The sequence below is a fragment of the Olea europaea genome, unplaced genomic scaffold, assembly GCF_002742605.1.
Source record: "Olea europaea var. sylvestris unplaced genomic scaffold, O_europaea_v1 scaffold1056, whole genome shotgun sequence".
In the NCBI taxonomy this organism is placed as follows: domain Eukaryota; kingdom Viridiplantae; phylum Streptophyta; class Magnoliopsida; order Lamiales; family Oleaceae; genus Olea; species Olea europaea.
Genome location: NW_019227904.1, coordinates 6,431 through 24,554, shown reverse-complemented (window position 1 = coordinate 24,554; position 18,124 = coordinate 6,431). Strand labels below are relative to the sequence as shown.

General features: G+C 34.1%; 2 protein-coding genes across 2 annotated transcripts in view; both read left to right on the top strand.

Annotated features, from left to right (window-relative positions):
- The window catches only part of LOC111372949 (homeobox-leucine zipper protein ATHB-15-like), a 33,440-nt gene extending 16,530 nt beyond the window's left edge, over positions 1–16,910 (top strand). Inside the window, exons 10-11 of the mRNA XM_022995380.1 lie at positions 6,477–6,626; positions 16,603–16,910. The gene's annotated coding sequence lies outside the window, so the exon portion shown is untranslated. The remainder of the gene's footprint in view (positions 1–6,476; positions 6,627–16,602) is intronic.
- On the top strand, positions 9,229–10,049 carry LOC111372950. Its single transcript, XM_022995381.1, has one exon. The coding sequence runs from the start codon at positions 9,379–9,381 to the stop codon at positions 9,928–9,930; it is 552 nt and encodes a 183-aa protein (XP_022851149.1). The 5' UTR covers positions 9,229–9,378; the 3' UTR covers positions 9,931–10,049.
- Positions 16,911–18,124: the final 1,214 nt, after the last annotated feature.

Here is an 18,124-nt window from a genome sequence, read left to right as displayed (position 1 = left end):
ATCGATGCAAAGTGACAAAAGAATCTTAAATCAATCCTCATGTATTGAAGATGATTGACATGAGAAGTGTCTCAATTGAGTTCAATCATTAACTATGAACTAAGTATTGACTTAACTCTGCAATCTCTGTCATAGAGTTATTCATATTAATTATGAATTATGATATGAATAAACTCGAATGCATACTCATTAAGTTGCTTGACACACTTAGGATTGTTAAGCCCTTTATCAAAATTGGTAGTGGGCAAACCATTGATTCCTCTAAGAGTGTTAAGAAGAAATCTAAAGGGGTTTTGAGAAAACACCCAATATGGTTAAGAAAGTCTAAGCGAAGGACAATATCAAATCTAATGACCTTTGGTTTCATTACTGAATGAAAGGTCATTAGAAGAAATATTGTAAGGCTTATGTCTATTTCATCATCTTCTCAGATATTAGATACCAGATGTGGATCTAATATTTATACAAATATGGAGAAACTAAATGGAACTAGACCACTGCAAGTGGGAGAAGTTAATCTACACATTGAAGATGAGCAACAGTTGCTGCATTGCCTGTAGGAGCATACTTCTTGCCATTGCCTTTTGGTTTAGTATTGGAATTAGAGAAATGTCGCTTTTTACCCACCATAGTTAGAACATTAAAATGAACTTCATGTTTGGACATGAACTATTTTAATATTAAGGACAATTGTTGTTTTTGTTTATTTTGATAAAGATCCTAATGACTATGGTAAATTACAAAACGACGTTTATATTCTTTAATACTAAGGATTCTATAATGAGTATAGAAATTATAAGGCATAAATGCGATAATCTAATTATTACCAAAATCTGGCATGGCAAACTTTGTCATATATATGAAATGCAATTCCAAAGTTACATAAAGATGTGTACTCGGGATTAATTGATTTTGACAATTACAAATTATGCATGTCTGTCACAATGACCATATCTTCAGTCTTCTTTTACTTGAAAAGAAGAAAGGTCAGCATAATTACTGGTCTAATGCATAGTGATGCATATGGACTCGTGTCAATTAATGTCAGGTAATGTTTCTCTTATTTCATCAATGATTATGTATACTAGATGAAAACTCAAACATGAAACTCTTGAAAAGTTCAAGGGATTCAAACTAGAAGTAGAGAAACAATTAGGTAAAGATACCCTCACATTAAGATTCAATCAAGTGAGAGTATTTTAAAGATAAAATCTAGATTATCTAAGAGAGAATGAGATTCTCTTGCAGTGGACTTCTCCACATACACTGCAGCATGGTGGTGTATCTAAAAGGAGGAATCGTTAACTATTAGATATAATGCGATTAATAACAAGCCATGCAAATCTTCCAAAATTGTTTTAGGGTCATGCATTGATTGCAATGTGCAACACACTAAATCATGTCCCATTTAAATTGGTTAACAGAACTCCATACGAGTTATGGACAGACAATAGTCCCAATTTATCTTATATGGAAGTTTTGGGTCATAACACTTATTTAAAGCACCTTTAATTGGATAAGTTTGACACTAAATCTGATAAATACATATTTGTGGGGATATTCAAAAGCAGACATTTGAATATAAATTCTATTATCATGAAAAAAGTTTTCGTCTCACGACATATCGTCTTCTTAGAGAAAATATTTACTCTAGGGGAGGACGGTGGAAGCAAAATAGAACTTGAAAGAGTTCAAGAGTTTACAGATATAGTTAACCAAGTAGATAAATCCAAGTTTGATCCCATATCTGATATGGGACATACCCTTAATCAGGGATTAGAGACTCCTGAGGACATGTCAGCTCTATGTGAGTCTAGTAGGATCATTCGACCTTCAAAAAGGTGTGAATTCGTGATTACTAATTAGGTATTACTGATCTAGGATGATGAACTTACTAATTACACCAAAATAAAGTCAAGTATTGACTTAAAAGGGACAGCAAAAGGCCATGATACTCGAGATGAACTCGACATATGTGAACAAGGTTTAGATCTTGATCGAGCCTCCTGATGGAATAAAACCCATAAGGTTTTGTAAATAGTTTACAAGGGAAAGATCGATATGGATGGGAATATCCATATATACAAAGTAAGGCTAGAAAGAAAGGTTAAGTGTTGACCTTGGTGAAACCTTTCTTCTGTGGCCTTGCTTAAGTCCATTTGGGTTTTGCTTGCAACAGTTGCATACCGTGACTATAGGTTAAGAGAAGTCTCTTGGAGCTGAAATCTTCGATTTAATGAAAAAGTCAAAGTGTTTGATTTTATCAAATTTGAAGACGAATTGTGTGTTTACAAGAAGATAGTGGGAGCATTGTCATATTGCTAATATTATAGAAAAGAACATCCCCATGTTTCAATCGTTGAAATAATGGTTGTTAAAGGATTTATTCTTGAAGATATGGGAGAAGCAACTTGATCTATAGAGATAGATCTAGAAGGTTGCTTAACTCGTCCCAATCTATATAAAATATTGAGAAGATTTCATATGGAGAAACTGGTTTATTCTTAAGAAAGGTTCCAAACATGAAGCAACCGTTGATTCAATAGTAGAAACCTAATACATGATTACTTCAGAAGTAGCAAAGAGTTGCAATCTGGATCATGATATTCATAAATGAACTTGGAGTAGTTCTTGATATTGTCGATCATATAGCATTGTATTGTGATAACAATAGAGTCATTGCGAAAGCGAAGGAACTAAGGTCTTATCAATGATCCAAACATGTATTAAGGCGATATAATCTCATCAGAGAGATAATACATAGAAATGACGTAAAGAGAAGAACAAATTCCCACATTTAACAATATTGCAGATTCACTGACAAAGAGTTGTCGTAGCATAAACATGATCGTCATGTAGACTTATGATATTGGATACGTAAGTGATTGGATCTAGTGCAAGTGAGAGTTTGTAAGTATTATGCCCTACGTTCAATCAATTTTGAACATAAATACTTTTGATATATAATTAATGCAATTTAATAGCAGATCTATTATTTAATTAATAGACAATTAAATAAATAATAGAGTTCGTAGATTCAAATATTCATAATTTGTTAATCACTAGGAGTTGTGATTGTGAGATACAAATTACATTTGCTTGAATCTTAAATCGTCCGTGGTTGTAAGTAATAACAAGATAGGTTGTAAGTAATAACAAGATACGGATATCGTTATTATGGATAGACCATCACGTGTGACATTTCTTATTTATGAAGTAAGTAGCTGATCTCACAAGTTAAAGTATAGTGACACTTAAATGAAAACGTGGATGTTTTGTTATAGAACAAAACATAGGAGACCCGTCGAGAGATTTCACATGGATAACTATCTGAGTGTCAGTGGTTAATCTCTAACGTTCGGTAGTGGAATTGGTCCTTTGACTTAAGGTCATCATGGTACCTTATATGAGGACAGTCATACTTTAGCGGTATTGGATGTTGCTCTGCAAAGGGCCACTAATACGACATTGTTCGGGTACGTCAAGAATCGTATGAAGGTTGTGATTGACCAATAAAGGATTCGTCACTCTTAGATAATAGGAGATTATGATCTGCATTTCATTCAATTAAGTCGATGACGAAATCCTTGGACAAGGTGTATTCATAAGTCGAAAAGGAGTTTTCAACTTATATTGACTTAATAGTAGAGTGAAAGATATGATCGATAATCGAAATTGACACACTTTCATATCTCGTAATATTGATCGGATCATATTGATGAAGGGATTATAGTTTCACGGTAAACGAGCGAGTTTGGTTTTATCATACCACATGACATTTCCCGTCACATGTATTGCCCTGACACATTGCTAGATGTCAATCTGAGACGGCGAGTATGAATTGATGATAAATTAAAATGGTGTTTTAATTTATCAATTTTGATTAGATCAAAATAATATTTCACGTCGTTACGTATCGTGATCGGGAACCTGATGGGTCGTACACAAAAGAGAATTGGAAGATTACAAATTGTCAATTAATTAATTTAACAATCGTTGGACGAATTAATTAATTGGATTGGTTATTTATATCCCCAAATTAATTAATTGGATTAATTAATTCATGGATTGGATTTAATTAAATGAATTAATTAAATATTGGACCGGACCGGGCCGAGCTCTTTTGGGTTTATATAAATACATGACTGGGGTTTAAGATCCATATTGTTTTCATAATTCTTGTTAGCACAAGAGGAAAAATCCTAGCAGTTGCAGTCTATTCTCTGTGTGGATTTCATTGGAGGATAGACAATTGGACACCTGTGGGAGGCAAATTCAAGTTGCTGGAACAACAATAACGCAAAGGAGTTTGCAGAATTCTTCAAAGGTACAATCTTTATCACGATTTCTATCTAAACACAAAAGGATCCTCGGTGGGAATCGAAATAATTTTAATTTTTCGTTGCGCATGTATAAGTAGATTCCCAACAGTTTTATTCCACTCATTTAAGGGTGAATGGAGGGTCTGGCATTGCCCTCCTTCCCTAGTATATTGATATGGACATGTTTTACATGGAGGGGGACATTCAAGAACCTCACCTCCAAGGAATTAGATACAAACAGTTAAAGACAAGGAATTGTAAAAAGGAAGACATACATAAGAGAATCAATTTATCCAACTCTACTATGGAACTCCCCATTTATCCTGTCTAATCAGTCCCATTGAAGTCTCTAGCTTGTAGCATCTTGAAGGATTTCATTTTGTACCCATTATTAACAAAGAACTCAGCTACTTTGTTCCATTGCTTGTGTAAGTGTTATGCCCTAAGTCCAATCAACCTGGACATAAATACTTTTGATATATAATTAATGCAATTTAATGGCAGATCTATTATTTCATTAATAGACAATTAAATAAATAATAGAGTTCGTAGATTCAAATCTTCGTAATTTGTTAATCACAAAGAGTTGTGATTGTGGGATACAAATTATATATGATTGAATCTAAAATCGTCCGTGGTTGTAAGTAATAACAAGATACGGATATCGTTATTAGGATAGACCATAACGTGTGGCATTTCTTACTTGTAAAGTAAGCCGCTGATCTTACAAGTTAAAGTGTGGTGACACTTAAATGAACACATGGATGTTTTGTTATAGAACAAAACATTGGAGACCCACCGAGAGATTCCACATGGATGACTATCTGAGTGTCAGTGGTTAATCTCTAATGTTCGGTATTGGGATTGGTTCTTTGATTTGAGGTCGTCATAGTATCTTATATGAGGACAGTCATACTTTGACGATGTTGGATGTTGCTCTGCCAATGGCCGCTGATACGGTATCGTTCGGGTATGTCAAGAATCGTATGAAGGTTGTGAATGACTAATAGATGATTCGTCACTATTCGATAGTAGGAGATTATGATCTGCGTTTTATTCAATTAAGTTGATAACGAAATCCTTGGCCAAAGTGTACTCATAAGTCGAAAAAGAGTTTTCGACTTATATTGACTTAATAGTGGAGTGAAAGATATGATCGATATTCGAGATTGACACACTTCCATATCTCGTAATTGATCGGATCATATAGACGAAGAGATTATAGTTTCACGGTAAACGAACAAGTTTGATTTTGTCATACCACATGTCATTCTCCGTCAGTTGTATTGCGCTAACACATTGCTAGATGTCAATTTGGGATGGCGAGTGTGAATTGGTGATAAATTAAAAAGGTGTTTTAATTTATCAATTTTGATTAGATCAAAATAATATTTCACGTCGTTAGGCATCGTGATCGGGAACCTGATGGGTCGCACACAAAAGAGAATTGGAAGATTGCAATTTGTCAATTCATTAATTTAATAATCGTTGGATAAATTAATTAATTGAGTTGGTTATTTATAGGCCCGATTGGATTAATTAATTCACGGATCGAATTTATTTAAATGGATTAATTAAATATTGGACCGGACCAGACCAGGTCTGTTTGAGTTTATATAAATACATGGCTAGAATTTTCAATCTATAGAATTTTCTCATAATTTCTTGCTAGCACAAGAGGAGAAAATCCCGGTAGTTGCAATCTGTTCTCTGTTTAGATCACTGTCGGAGGCTGGATAATTGGACAGCTGTGGGTGGCGAATCAAGATTGTTGGAACGAAAAGAATAGCAAAGAAGTTTGCAGATCTGAAAAAGGTACAATCTTTTCACAATTTCTATCTAAATACAAAGAGATTCCTGGTGGGAATCGAAATCTGTTTTAATTTTCCGCTGTGCATATTAAGTAGATTCCCAACAACTTGAACTTCCATGTTCGGTGTGTTGAACTGAATAGAATTGGACAATACAATAAACGAGATATTTAGCTTCTTTTTCTTTCTTAATAGTGTCTAGTACCATCCAAACCTCCTTGCGAAACATGCATGACATCATAGAGGCTATGAGCAGCATGTATACTTTTTTAAAGTCCCATTACTCCTTTATTTTGCGTTAATTCATAGTTTTCCATTTTATCTCACTTCAAAAACTATGCAGGCAATGCCGGTGTTTACGTTTGCAAACCAGGCAGGTCTTGATATGCTTGAGACAACCTTAGTTGCGCTTCATGACATATCTCTGGAAAAGATATTTGATGATCATGGAAGGAAAAATCTCTGCTCTGAGTTCCCACAAATAATGCAACAGGTCAGTCATTTCCCGATTTAATAAATACACGCCAAATATGGATAAAATGGGCTGTATTGCAGGAAGTGATACAATGTGCTATTTGGACTTTTTAGCAATTGAAACCAATAAACTTCTGCCCATATCACACGATCTATGTCTTGTCATCTGAACCATTGTTGATGAGTATCACTTTGTCGATTAAAATTTTTCTTTAAAAAAAAATTTTTAAAACTGATACACAACTAAATGCGTACTTTGTGCTCTCATCATTCCCTCGATCGTTGCCCTCCTGTTGTGTTTTTTTTTTTTTTTTCGCTTTCCCTGAGAATGTTCATGCAATATTGCTCTCGGGTTTGGGATTAGACCAGGGAACAGTCTTGTCTAATTGTCTCGTTCTTCTCGAAAAGGTCAGGAGCTTATTTGTCCGTCTCTTACGAACGTGCAGTAGCATGGAAAGTTCTGAATGAAGACGAGAATGCCCATTGCATCTGCTTTATGTTTGTAAACTGGTCATTCGTGTAAATTTATGGGTGTGGATTAGAGGAACCTGAACAACAAAGTACTCAAAAACGGATTGCCATTTCGTCGAACTCTGCTTTTTTTGGTATAGAACCTTAAAAACTGTTGCTTAGTTTGGCTCCTCAGTAATCAAACTCTTTTGCCATTTCATTTTCTTTTCTGTTAGCTGTTACTTTTGTTTTATCCTATTTTACTTGCTAAATATTTGCTTATTTGATATGATTGGTTGGACGTGACAAATGACAAACTTTGGGGTATATTTATAAAATTTAGAAAAGAAATGCGGCAGTGGCATCTATAAAATGTGAAAAATGATAAAAATGAAAAGTGGCTCGAGTCATTCGATATTAAGATTAGGATCGAGAACGAGTCACCACTACTGTGGTTATCTAATTTATTTTACACCTAGTGAAGTGCATTCATTGAGACGGACTAGAAATTCAATTTTGGAGTGTTATTATTATTCATTATGCATTTGAACAATTGTACACCTCAATATATAGCAATATTATTTATGTTTTCAATTATCGACTCTAAATTTGGTATTTTTCGATCTAATTGAGCACAAAACCATATATACAGTAACGCTATTAACCAACAGTGGTGCATTTCACAGTTAATCATAGCACCTTAGGATTATAGAGACGCGGGAGTCATTATCAGTCATGTGAGAATTGAAGATCCAATTAAACCCAAGCCCTAAAAGGTAGAATTTATAACCATTTGCAAGCATGAAAAGATACTGTTGCCGTAAAACCACTTTTCTTCTTTATTTCAAGAAGCTTGTGACTCTTAAAATCAATTTTATTATGTGGTTAAAAACATTAGTCATGTGAAACCAAGCAACTTGTGCTATATTTTAATTTTATGAGCCAAGCTGATTTCTAGTGAAACATAAACACATGAAAACTATATTTTTGAAATCCGTATTGAGGGCGGTCTTCTTATAAGGTCGATTTTTTGAAGAGTAACTGAGTCTTTATTTATCTATACTTTTAATACGTCATCGCGAAATAGTGAATTTTTTGAGAATATCAATCTTACAATTTGCCTAGTTTACACTTTGGATGGATTGATCGACTAGATCATTTGAGCGTTCTAGAGTTTGATATAGTATATTGAGTTTCTATATATATGTTCTATTTTATAAAGTCAATATTGTTAAAAGTGCTCAATGCTCACCAAAGCCCTTGTTTTAATATTTATGCGACGATATTAACTTTGCTCATTTTATCGTTTTCAAATTAATAAATTGTATCTATCCTTTTTATAGTTACTCGAGTTTTACAATTATATGATAAATTATTCCAAATTAACTAGGTATACATGTCGTGCTAGAGGTTTCAAAACAACGATTGCATTTTAAGGTGAGCTATTTTTTTAGTTTAATTTTAGTAAGCCCCTGTTTGATGGAGATCAAAATCATTTTTCGTATAGATTTTGATAAAAATTGATGAAACATGTAGTTGAAAAGTTAGTTTTCATGAAATGAATGATTAAAATTAATTGTTAACTTTCATTTAGATTAAAATATGAATTTTAAATTTTATCAAACAGGTAAAAAAAAATTGTTGAACTAATTTTATGAATTAAAAGAACAAAAAAAATTATATGCCAAAGATTTGACCATAACCCAATTATTATTATTATTATTATTGTTATTTTTTTTTTATTATCATAATAAACCAACACATCACGTAATGCTCAACCAAGGAAATAGTATGGACCCCCAATTACTCATGGCCATTTGTTTTTCTTAGATTGATGGAGACGAATTCTTTCCTTGATAATGAAGACTTTCCCATTATTAAGATACTCTCGATAATGAAACTATTGTCAACGACGATGTCTCACTCTGTAATAACTATAAAGAAAACATGTTTTCTTTGAAAATGAAAAAGATATTCATCCAATAAACACTCTTGTTTTAAGCCACAGATTCTGATGAAAATCTAGCATATTCAAGACTGTCCAAGTGAAAGTTGTACAGTGACATGGGAGTTTCCATGGTCCACTAAATGTTCTTTTCAGTATTTCTCAATTCATAAAGGCAAATCAACTATAAATAGGTCCACTCATATGATCACTTATTCGTCCAACAGAAGCTTTCAAGTATTTTCAATACACTGGTTATCTCTATATAACTTTTGTAAGTCATAGCCCTTCACAGTTCTCATTAGGCTTTCCTGAGCCTTAACATTGTCATCATATTAGGGTTTCCTGAGGCTTGAAAATCAAATTCATCATCATTATGGCACCACATGGAGAGGCCATTGTTAGGAACTCTTCCAATACCCTACACTCGTGCAAACCCTCAAAGAACAATAACCTGCAAAGAACAATATCTGACATATCTTTCGAGCTAAGCAAAGAGGCTGCAGACTTGGAAAATCTGCCACCGATTTCTGAAATTGAAGATGCGAAATGCGAATGCTGTGGCATGAGCGAAGAATGCACTCCCGAGTATGTAGGCCAAGTGCGCGATAAGTTCTTCGGGAAGTGGATTTGTGGGCTTTGCGCCGAAGCAGTTAAAGAAGAAACTGATAAAAATGGTGGAAATAGAGAGGAAGCGTTGAATTCTCATATGCATGCATGCGTTAGGTTTAACAAATTTGGAAGGGCTTATCCAATTCTTTATCAAGCTGAAGCCATGAAAGAAATCTTGAAGAAGAGACAAGTTAGATGCCAATCCATGGGTGCTAGAGATAATACTGATGCAACAAAGAAGGGTGGAATTGTTAGGAGTTCAAGCTGCATCCCTGCCATTACTAGAGATATGGATGATCTTTCAATGGAAAATTAGTAGTTATTTTTACATTCATATGTATTTTATCAATTATTAATCTACCAATTGTAAACTTCATAAAGTTGGCTTGGATTGTATTTGATTTTTAATTTTCTTATGAAGTTTTTGGTTACAGATCTTAATTAATTAAGCTAACTTTCGTCTGAGTTTTGCTCGGTTTGACTTTAGCTAAAAAAGTCCATGCAATTTTTTGTACAGGCCGCGAACTTTGGGTTGCAACCCAGCTCGAAGTAGCTTGCTTACATCCGTAGTTATGATTTTCTAATTCCCATATTGTTATCTTTAGAAACATGCTAAATTAGATTTGTTTTGTGTTGGAGCGAAAATGAACTTTGTTATTATTTTGTTTGATCTTCAATTACGTAATTACTTATTTGTAGAGTGTTGGAAGACTTACAATAAGTTTAGAAATTTGCAATTTCAACGCATGCAATCGATGTTAAGAATATATACATTGTGTGTGTAATCATATAGATAATCGTATAATTAAATGCATTATTTTACATATGAATTCGAATTAAGAATAAAATTGGATCAGTTCAGGCCGTGCTTAGATTATTTTTAAGTCCCTATTTATCTTTGATTTAAATCCAATTAAAATCTCGAGTCAAAGTCAATAATTTTAACCACACATTTCGTATTACTTACAGCCTTTCGACCACACATTTAATCAAATTTTATTAAAATCTATTAAAAATAAAATTTTAATCTCGACCAAGCAGTAGCTAACTTACCTTGGAGAGAGTTAAAAAAATTGGATTATCAATTATCATGAATACACATACTAAATTATATAGGTTGAGAATTAGAAATAAGATAATAATACGTGCATCAAAATACCAACACATTCATTTGTATATTTAGTTAGAAATAATAATAGATAATTAATATATTAATTTAGATGTAAATAGAATCATCTGTTTTGTTAGTTACATTCGAATTTGATAATGAATTGTTATATTTCAATTTATAGCTTATTTCTCGAGGATGATACATTTTATTCATCACGTTATACTTGTCAACAATTTCATACACTTATGAATTTCGCACTAACAGTACACCCTATCCCACCTCACATCACCCCTCCATATCAAATAATCCATTGTTCCCCAACTTTTTTAGAATTTGAGAAAACGCCTCAGACCTTCACCTGTAATCCATCTTAATCCATTGATCTGGCCATAGAGATAATGACGGCGATCCAAATGGCGGTGGCCCAGTCAAAATTTGTGATTAAAAAATCGATTTTGAATCGATGCTTTTCTACTTTATATTCTAATAGTAAATGTAGATCTAGAGGTAAGATCTAATAGTGACTGTAGCTCTACTAGTTATGGCATGTTTAGATTGGATTTCATCAAGAGTGGTGGTGATGGGTGAGGTGAGAAGAATAGTGACCATGATTTGTGATCGTTGGCAGTGGTGAACCGGAGATGCATGTGGTGGACTTGAGGTGAAGTTGGCGACGGATTCGATGTGGCTGCGACAATTTGGGTGGTGTGGATAGCGGTGAAGTGGGGTGGTATAGGGTGTCAACGAGCAAAATCGAGCCGGCTTGCAAGTTGAAAATTGAGGCTCGGGCTTGGCCAAAAAATCGATGCTTGAACTGAGCTTTCGGTTCGGGCCTTATTGAGCTGAGTCGAGCTGACTCGATTTTTTTTCATGGCAACTTGCAGTTCCCTAAACAAAGGCAGCAGCCACGCTGCCTTTATAATTTTTTTTTTTTTAAATTTCAAGTTGCCCACGAGCCACAGGGTCGGCTCAGGCTCAACCTCGTACCCTAAGATGGGCCTTGGCTCGAGCTTTTTAAATTGGCCCAAGCCCGCGAGCCATTTTTCCATCACTAGGGTGGTGTAGCAAATTGATTGAAACCACTTAACTGTGTAATTTGTGATCTATAAAATCACTACAACAAAAGTAACTTTTTAAGGCTTGCATTTAAGGCATGTCGTAAAAAGCCTATTTTGATATTTTGTGATATAGCTAAATTGTCAGTCAAAGAAGTAAACTTTGATATGTTTTAATCATTTTTTTATGAAGCAGTAATCTATAATTTTTGAGAATGGTTGAGATGAATTTTATATTGACATATTGTGTTGAACGTACTTAATATTTTTATTTATTGTAACAACAGAAAACTTGATTATATATGGATTAATTTTGTTTTGTAATTATATGTTTGCTGACAATGAAATAAATAAATATTTTTAAAAAAATTAAATTGATATTTAAAGCGTGTTTAGGCATGCCGTAAATTCCATAACTTTTTTTCCCTCATGTTCAGATGTAAGCCGTTAATTTAATACTTTATATGGCGTTCAGTGGCACGCCATAAAAAGCATCTCACATTTTAATGCATGCATTCAGCGAACGTCACAAAAGGTATTACATATACAGCCTACATCTTAACATGCTGTAAAAAGTGATATACTTTTTATGACGTGCCACTGAGCGTCATAAAATTAATAATGGCGTTCTCTACAAGGCATACTCTGCATGTCATAAAAAAATCACGTTTTACGGTGTTGCTTTATAAGGCATTTTGTCATCGACATAAAGAGTTATTTACAGCATTCAATGTATGGCATAAAAAAATAAACTTTGATGTAGTGAATGTGTCATTTGTCACTAAAGGAATTGTCGCCCACAAATTATATATTTGTGATTGTGACCTTATATGATTTGATATTAGTATGTGATCGTGATCATGAATTATGTGTTATTGTGATTGTGACTTGTCTAATAAAATTATAGGTTGCGAAATTTTATCAGAGATCACAAAATGTGACTACTTGATTTTTGAAATTTTTTCACAATTTTCTTATTTTTAAAATTGTATTTTGAAACCTCAATAGTTTATATATTTCCCCCCTACAAATCTTAGTAGCCTTCAGGCCTTATCTTGCACACTTGTGTGCCCCAAATGGGAAAGCCCAACACCTTAGTATATGGAAAGAATAATGCTATTTGCAGCCATTTGTTGTTGCAGTCGCCTTACGTAGCATACATGTGGCGATTAATGATTTGATATATGAGGTAAGAAAAAAACACCACATTAATACATCAAATCAGAAATTGTCATGCAGGATGTCATGTGGAGCGACTACCACAGCGACCATAAATATCATTACTTATATGAAAAATAAGTAGGAATACACATTTTTAGGACCAAACTGTAATTTATGTCTAATTACAAATTTACAAAGGGTTATGATATTCAAACCACATAACATCACATTTTAATTACGTTAAATGTCATTAATTTTTATATATTATCACACTTGTATCCTTAACTTTTTTCATCACACTTATTTTTATCATTTCAACGGGTTGCATTAGCTCTCTCTCCCTCTCACCTGGGTCTGCAAGCTAGTCTTCGCTCACCACATGGAACTCCTGAAGCACATACTCTTGCTCGTCGGATATGCCAAAGTTACATGTAACACTTACAACATCATTCATGTTTGTCAGTTTGATTTCGCAATATATGATTTCACAGCGAAGATATGAGAGGAATCTAAGGCCCAAGGTTTGTGCTGAGAATGCAACTGACCTAGACAAACTTTTGGGGAATGCTTTTATGAAATTCGTGGCATTTTGAATGATTTAGTCTGATTACTCTGCATCTTGATAGGAGCTATATGGGTGTTGATCTTCTCAAGTCTGCTGGTGAAGGGAGTGAATCGATCCTCAAAGCTCTGTGGAATCACTCAGATGCTATAATATGCTGCTCCATTAAGGTAAATTTCTGATTCCAGGTTACCTTCCTTTCTTTTCCCTCCAATACTTGTGCAAGAAAAATAATTATAAGAAGCTTTACAGATTGCCACTCTTAAATTATCAATTCGTTGTTTGAACAATTTGTTCGTAGTCGTAATTTTGTGAGTTAAATTTCATGTTCTGCGTAGAAAAGCATTTTATTGCAAGACGCAACTCCGTTTTAGGAACTTGAACGTGCATGTTTTTTATTTTTATTTTTTTAAAAATCTTTTCTAAAGGTCATTCAGACTTGGGCAGGAGGTTTTATTCCACTCATTTAAGGGTGAATGGAGGGTTTGGCATTGGCCCCCTTCCCTAGTATATTGATATGAACACGTTTTACACGGAGGGGGACATTCAAGAACCTTACCTCCAAGGAATTAGATACAAACAGTTTTCAATCTTTACAGTTAAAGACAAGGAATTGTAAAGAGGATGACATACATAAGAGAATCAATTTATCCAACTCTACAATGGAACTCCCCATTTATCCTGTCTAATCAGCCCCATTGAAGTCTCTAGCTTGTAGCATCTTGAAGGATTTCATTTTGTACCCCTTATTAACAAACAACTCAGCTACTTTGTTCCCTTACTTGTGTCAGTATTATGCCATAGGTCCAATCAACCTTGGACATAAATACTTTTGATATATAATTAATGCAATTTAATGGCAGATCTATTATTTAATTAATATACAATTAAATAAATAATAGAATCCGTAGATTCAAATCTTCGTAATTTGTTAATCACAAAGAGTTGTGATTGTGAGATACAAATTATATATGATTGAATCTTAAATGTCCGTGGTCGTAAGTAATAATGAGATACGGATATCGTTATTACGGATAGACCATCACGTGTGACATTTCTTACTGGTGAAGTAAGTAGCTGATCTCACAAGCTAAAGTGTGGTGACACTTAAATGAACATATGAATGTTTTGTTATAGAAGAAAATATTGGAGACCCACCGAGAGATTCCATATGGATAACTATCTGAGTGTCAGTGATTAATCTCTAATGTTCGGTAGTGGGATTGGTCCTTTGACTTGAGGTCGTCATAGTATCTTATATGAGGACAGTCATGCTTTGACGGTGTTGGATGTTGCTTTGCCAATGGCCGCTAATACGGTATCGTTCGGGTATGTAAATAATCGTATGAAAGTTGTGAAAAACCAATAGAGGATTCGTCACTCTTATATAGTAGGAGATTATGATCTGCGTTTCATTCAATTAAATCGATAACAAAATCCTTGGTTAAGGTGTACTCATAAGTCGAAAAAATAGTTTTCGACTTATATTGACTTAATAGTAGAGTGAAAGATATGATCGATATTCGGGATTGATACACTTCCATATCTCATAATTGATCGGATCATATTGACGAAGAGATTATAGTTTCACGGTAAACGAACGAGTTTGGTTTTTTCATATCACATGACATTCCCCTCACATGTATTGCGCTGATACATTGCTAGATGTCAATCTGGGACGATGAGTGTGAATTGGTGATAAATTAAAAGGGTGTTTTAATTTATCAATTTTGATTAGATCAAAATAATATTTCACGTCGTTAGGTATCGTGATCGGGAACCTGATGGGTCGCACATAAAAGAGAATTGGAAGATTACAACTTGTCAATTAATTAATTTAACAATCGTTGAATAAATTAATTAATTGAGTTAGTTATTTATAGGCCCGAATTAATTAATTGGATTAATTAATTCACGGACCGGATTTAATTAAATATTGGACTGGACCGGACTAAGCCAGGCATAAATACATGGCTAGGATTTTCAATCCATAAAGTTTTCTCATAATTTCTTGCTAGCGCAAGAGGAGAAAATTCTGGTAGTTGCAATCTGTTCTCTGTGTGGATCATCGTTGGACCCGGGACAATTGGACAGCTGTGGGTGGCGAATCAAAATTGTTGGAACAAAAAGAATAGAAAAGAAGTTTACAGATCTGGAAAAGGTACAATTTTTTCAAAATTTCTATCTAAATACAAAGAGATTCCTGGTGGGAATCGAAATCTGTTTTAATTTTTTGCTGCGCATGTTAAGTAGATTCCCAACAACTTGAACTTCCATGTTTGGTTTGTTGAACTCAATAGTATTGGACAATACAATAAACAAGATTTTTAGCTTCTTTTTCTTTCTTAATAGTGTCTAGTACCATCCAAACCTCCTTGCCAAACATGCATGACATCATAGATGCTATGAGCAGCATGTATAATTTTTTAAAGTCCCATTACTCCTTTATTTTGCGTTAGTTCATAGTTTTCCATTTTATCTCACTTCAAAAACTATGCAGGCAATGCCGGTGTTTACGTTTACAAACCAGGCTGGTCTTGATATGCTTGAGACAACCTTAGTTGCGCTTCAAGACATATCTCTGGAAAAGATATTTGATGATCATGGAAGGAAAAATCTCTGCTCTGAGTTCCCACAAATAATGAAACAGGTCAGTCATTCCCTGATTTAACAAATACACGCCAAATATGGATAAAATGGGTTGTATTGCAGGAAGTGATACAATGTGCTATTTGGAATTTTTAGCAATTGAAACCAATAAACTTCTGCCCATATCACACGATCTCTGTCTTGTCATCTGAACCATTGTTGATGAGTGTCACTTTGTCGATTATAATTTTTCTTTTAAAAAAAAATTTAAAAACTGATACACTGCTAAAATGCGTACTTTGTGCTCGCATCCTTCCCTCGATCGTTGCCCTCCTGTTGTGTTTTTTTTTTTTCCCTCGATGTCTCAGGGTAAGTGGCTTTCCCTGAGAATGTTCATGCAATATTGCTCTCGGCTTTGGGATTAGACATGGGAACAGTCTTGCCTATTTGTCTCGTTCTTCTGGAAAAGGTCAGGAGCTTATTTGTCGTCTTGGCACTTTCTGTTAACAGGGTTTTGCATGTCTTCAAAGTGGTATCTGTCTGTCGAGCATGGGGAGGCCCGTCTCTTACGAACGTGCAGTAGCTTGGAAAGTTCTGAATGAAGACGAGAATGCCCATTGCAGCTGCTTTATGTTTGTAAACTGGTCATTCGTGTAAAGTTATGGGTGTGGATTAGAGGAACCTGAACAACAAAGTACTCAAAAACGGATTGCCATTTCGTCGAACTCTGCTTTTCTTGGAATAGAACCTTAAAAACTGTTGCTTAGTTTGGCTCCTCAGTAATCACACTCTTTTGGCTATTTCATTTGCTCTTCTCTTAGCTGTTATTTTTGTTTTATCTTATTTTACTTGCTAAATATTTGCTTATTTGATATGCCGGGTTGGACGTGATAAATGACAAACTCTGTGGTATATTTATAAAATTTAGAAAAGAAATGCGGCAGCGGCATCTATGAAATGTTAAATTTTACTTTGAAAAATGATAAAAATGAAAAGCGTCTCGGGTCGTTTGATATTAAGATTAGGATCGAGATCGAGTCACCACAACTGCGATTATCTAATTTATTTTTACACCTAGTCAAGTGAGCGGACTAGAAATTCAATTTTGGGGTGTTATTATCATTCATTACGCATTTGAACAATTGTACCCCTCGATATATAACAATATTATTTATGTTTTCAATTATCGACTCTAAATTTGGTATTTTTCGATCTAATTGAGCACAAAACCATATATACAGCAACGCTATTCACCAGCAGTGGTGCATTTCACAATTAATCATAGCACCTTAGGATTATAGAGACGCGGGAGTCATTATCAGTCATGTGAGAATTGAAGATCCAATTAAACCCAAGCCCTAAAAGGTAGAATTTATAACCATTTGCAAGCATGAAAAGATACTGTTGCCGTAAAACCACTTTTCTTCTTTATTTCAAGAAGCTTGTGACTCTTAAAATCAATTTTATTATGTGGTTAAAAACATTAGTCATGTGAAACCAAGCAACTTGTGCTATATTTTAATTTTATGAGCCAAGCTGATTTCTAGTGAAACATAAACACATGAAAACTATATTTTTGAAATCCGTATTGAGGGCGGTCTTCTTATAAGGTCGATTTTTTGAAGAGTAACTGAGTCTTTATTTATATATACTTTTAATACGTCATCGCGAAATAGTGAATTTTTTGAGAATATCAATCTTACAATTTGCCTAGTTTACACTTTGGATGGATTGATCGACTAGGTCATTTGAGCGTTCTAGAGTTTGATATAGTATATTGAGTTTCTATATATATGTTCTATTTTATAAAGTCAATATTGTTAAACGTGCTCAGTGCTCACCAAAGCCCCTGTTTTAATATTTATGGGACGATATTAACTTTGCTCATTTTATCGTTTTCAAATTACTAACTTGTATCTATCCTTTTTATAGTTACTCGAGTTTTACAATTATATGATAAATTATTCCAAATTAACTAGGTATACATGTCGTGCTAGAGGTTTCAAAACTACGATTGCATTTTAAGGTGAGC

What these genes read in the sequence shown, in the direction of transcription:
- LOC111372950 (XM_022995381.1), top strand. Translation starts at nt 9,379, where the DNA reads ATGGCACCACATGGAGAGGCCATTGTTAGGAACTCTTCCAATACCCTA.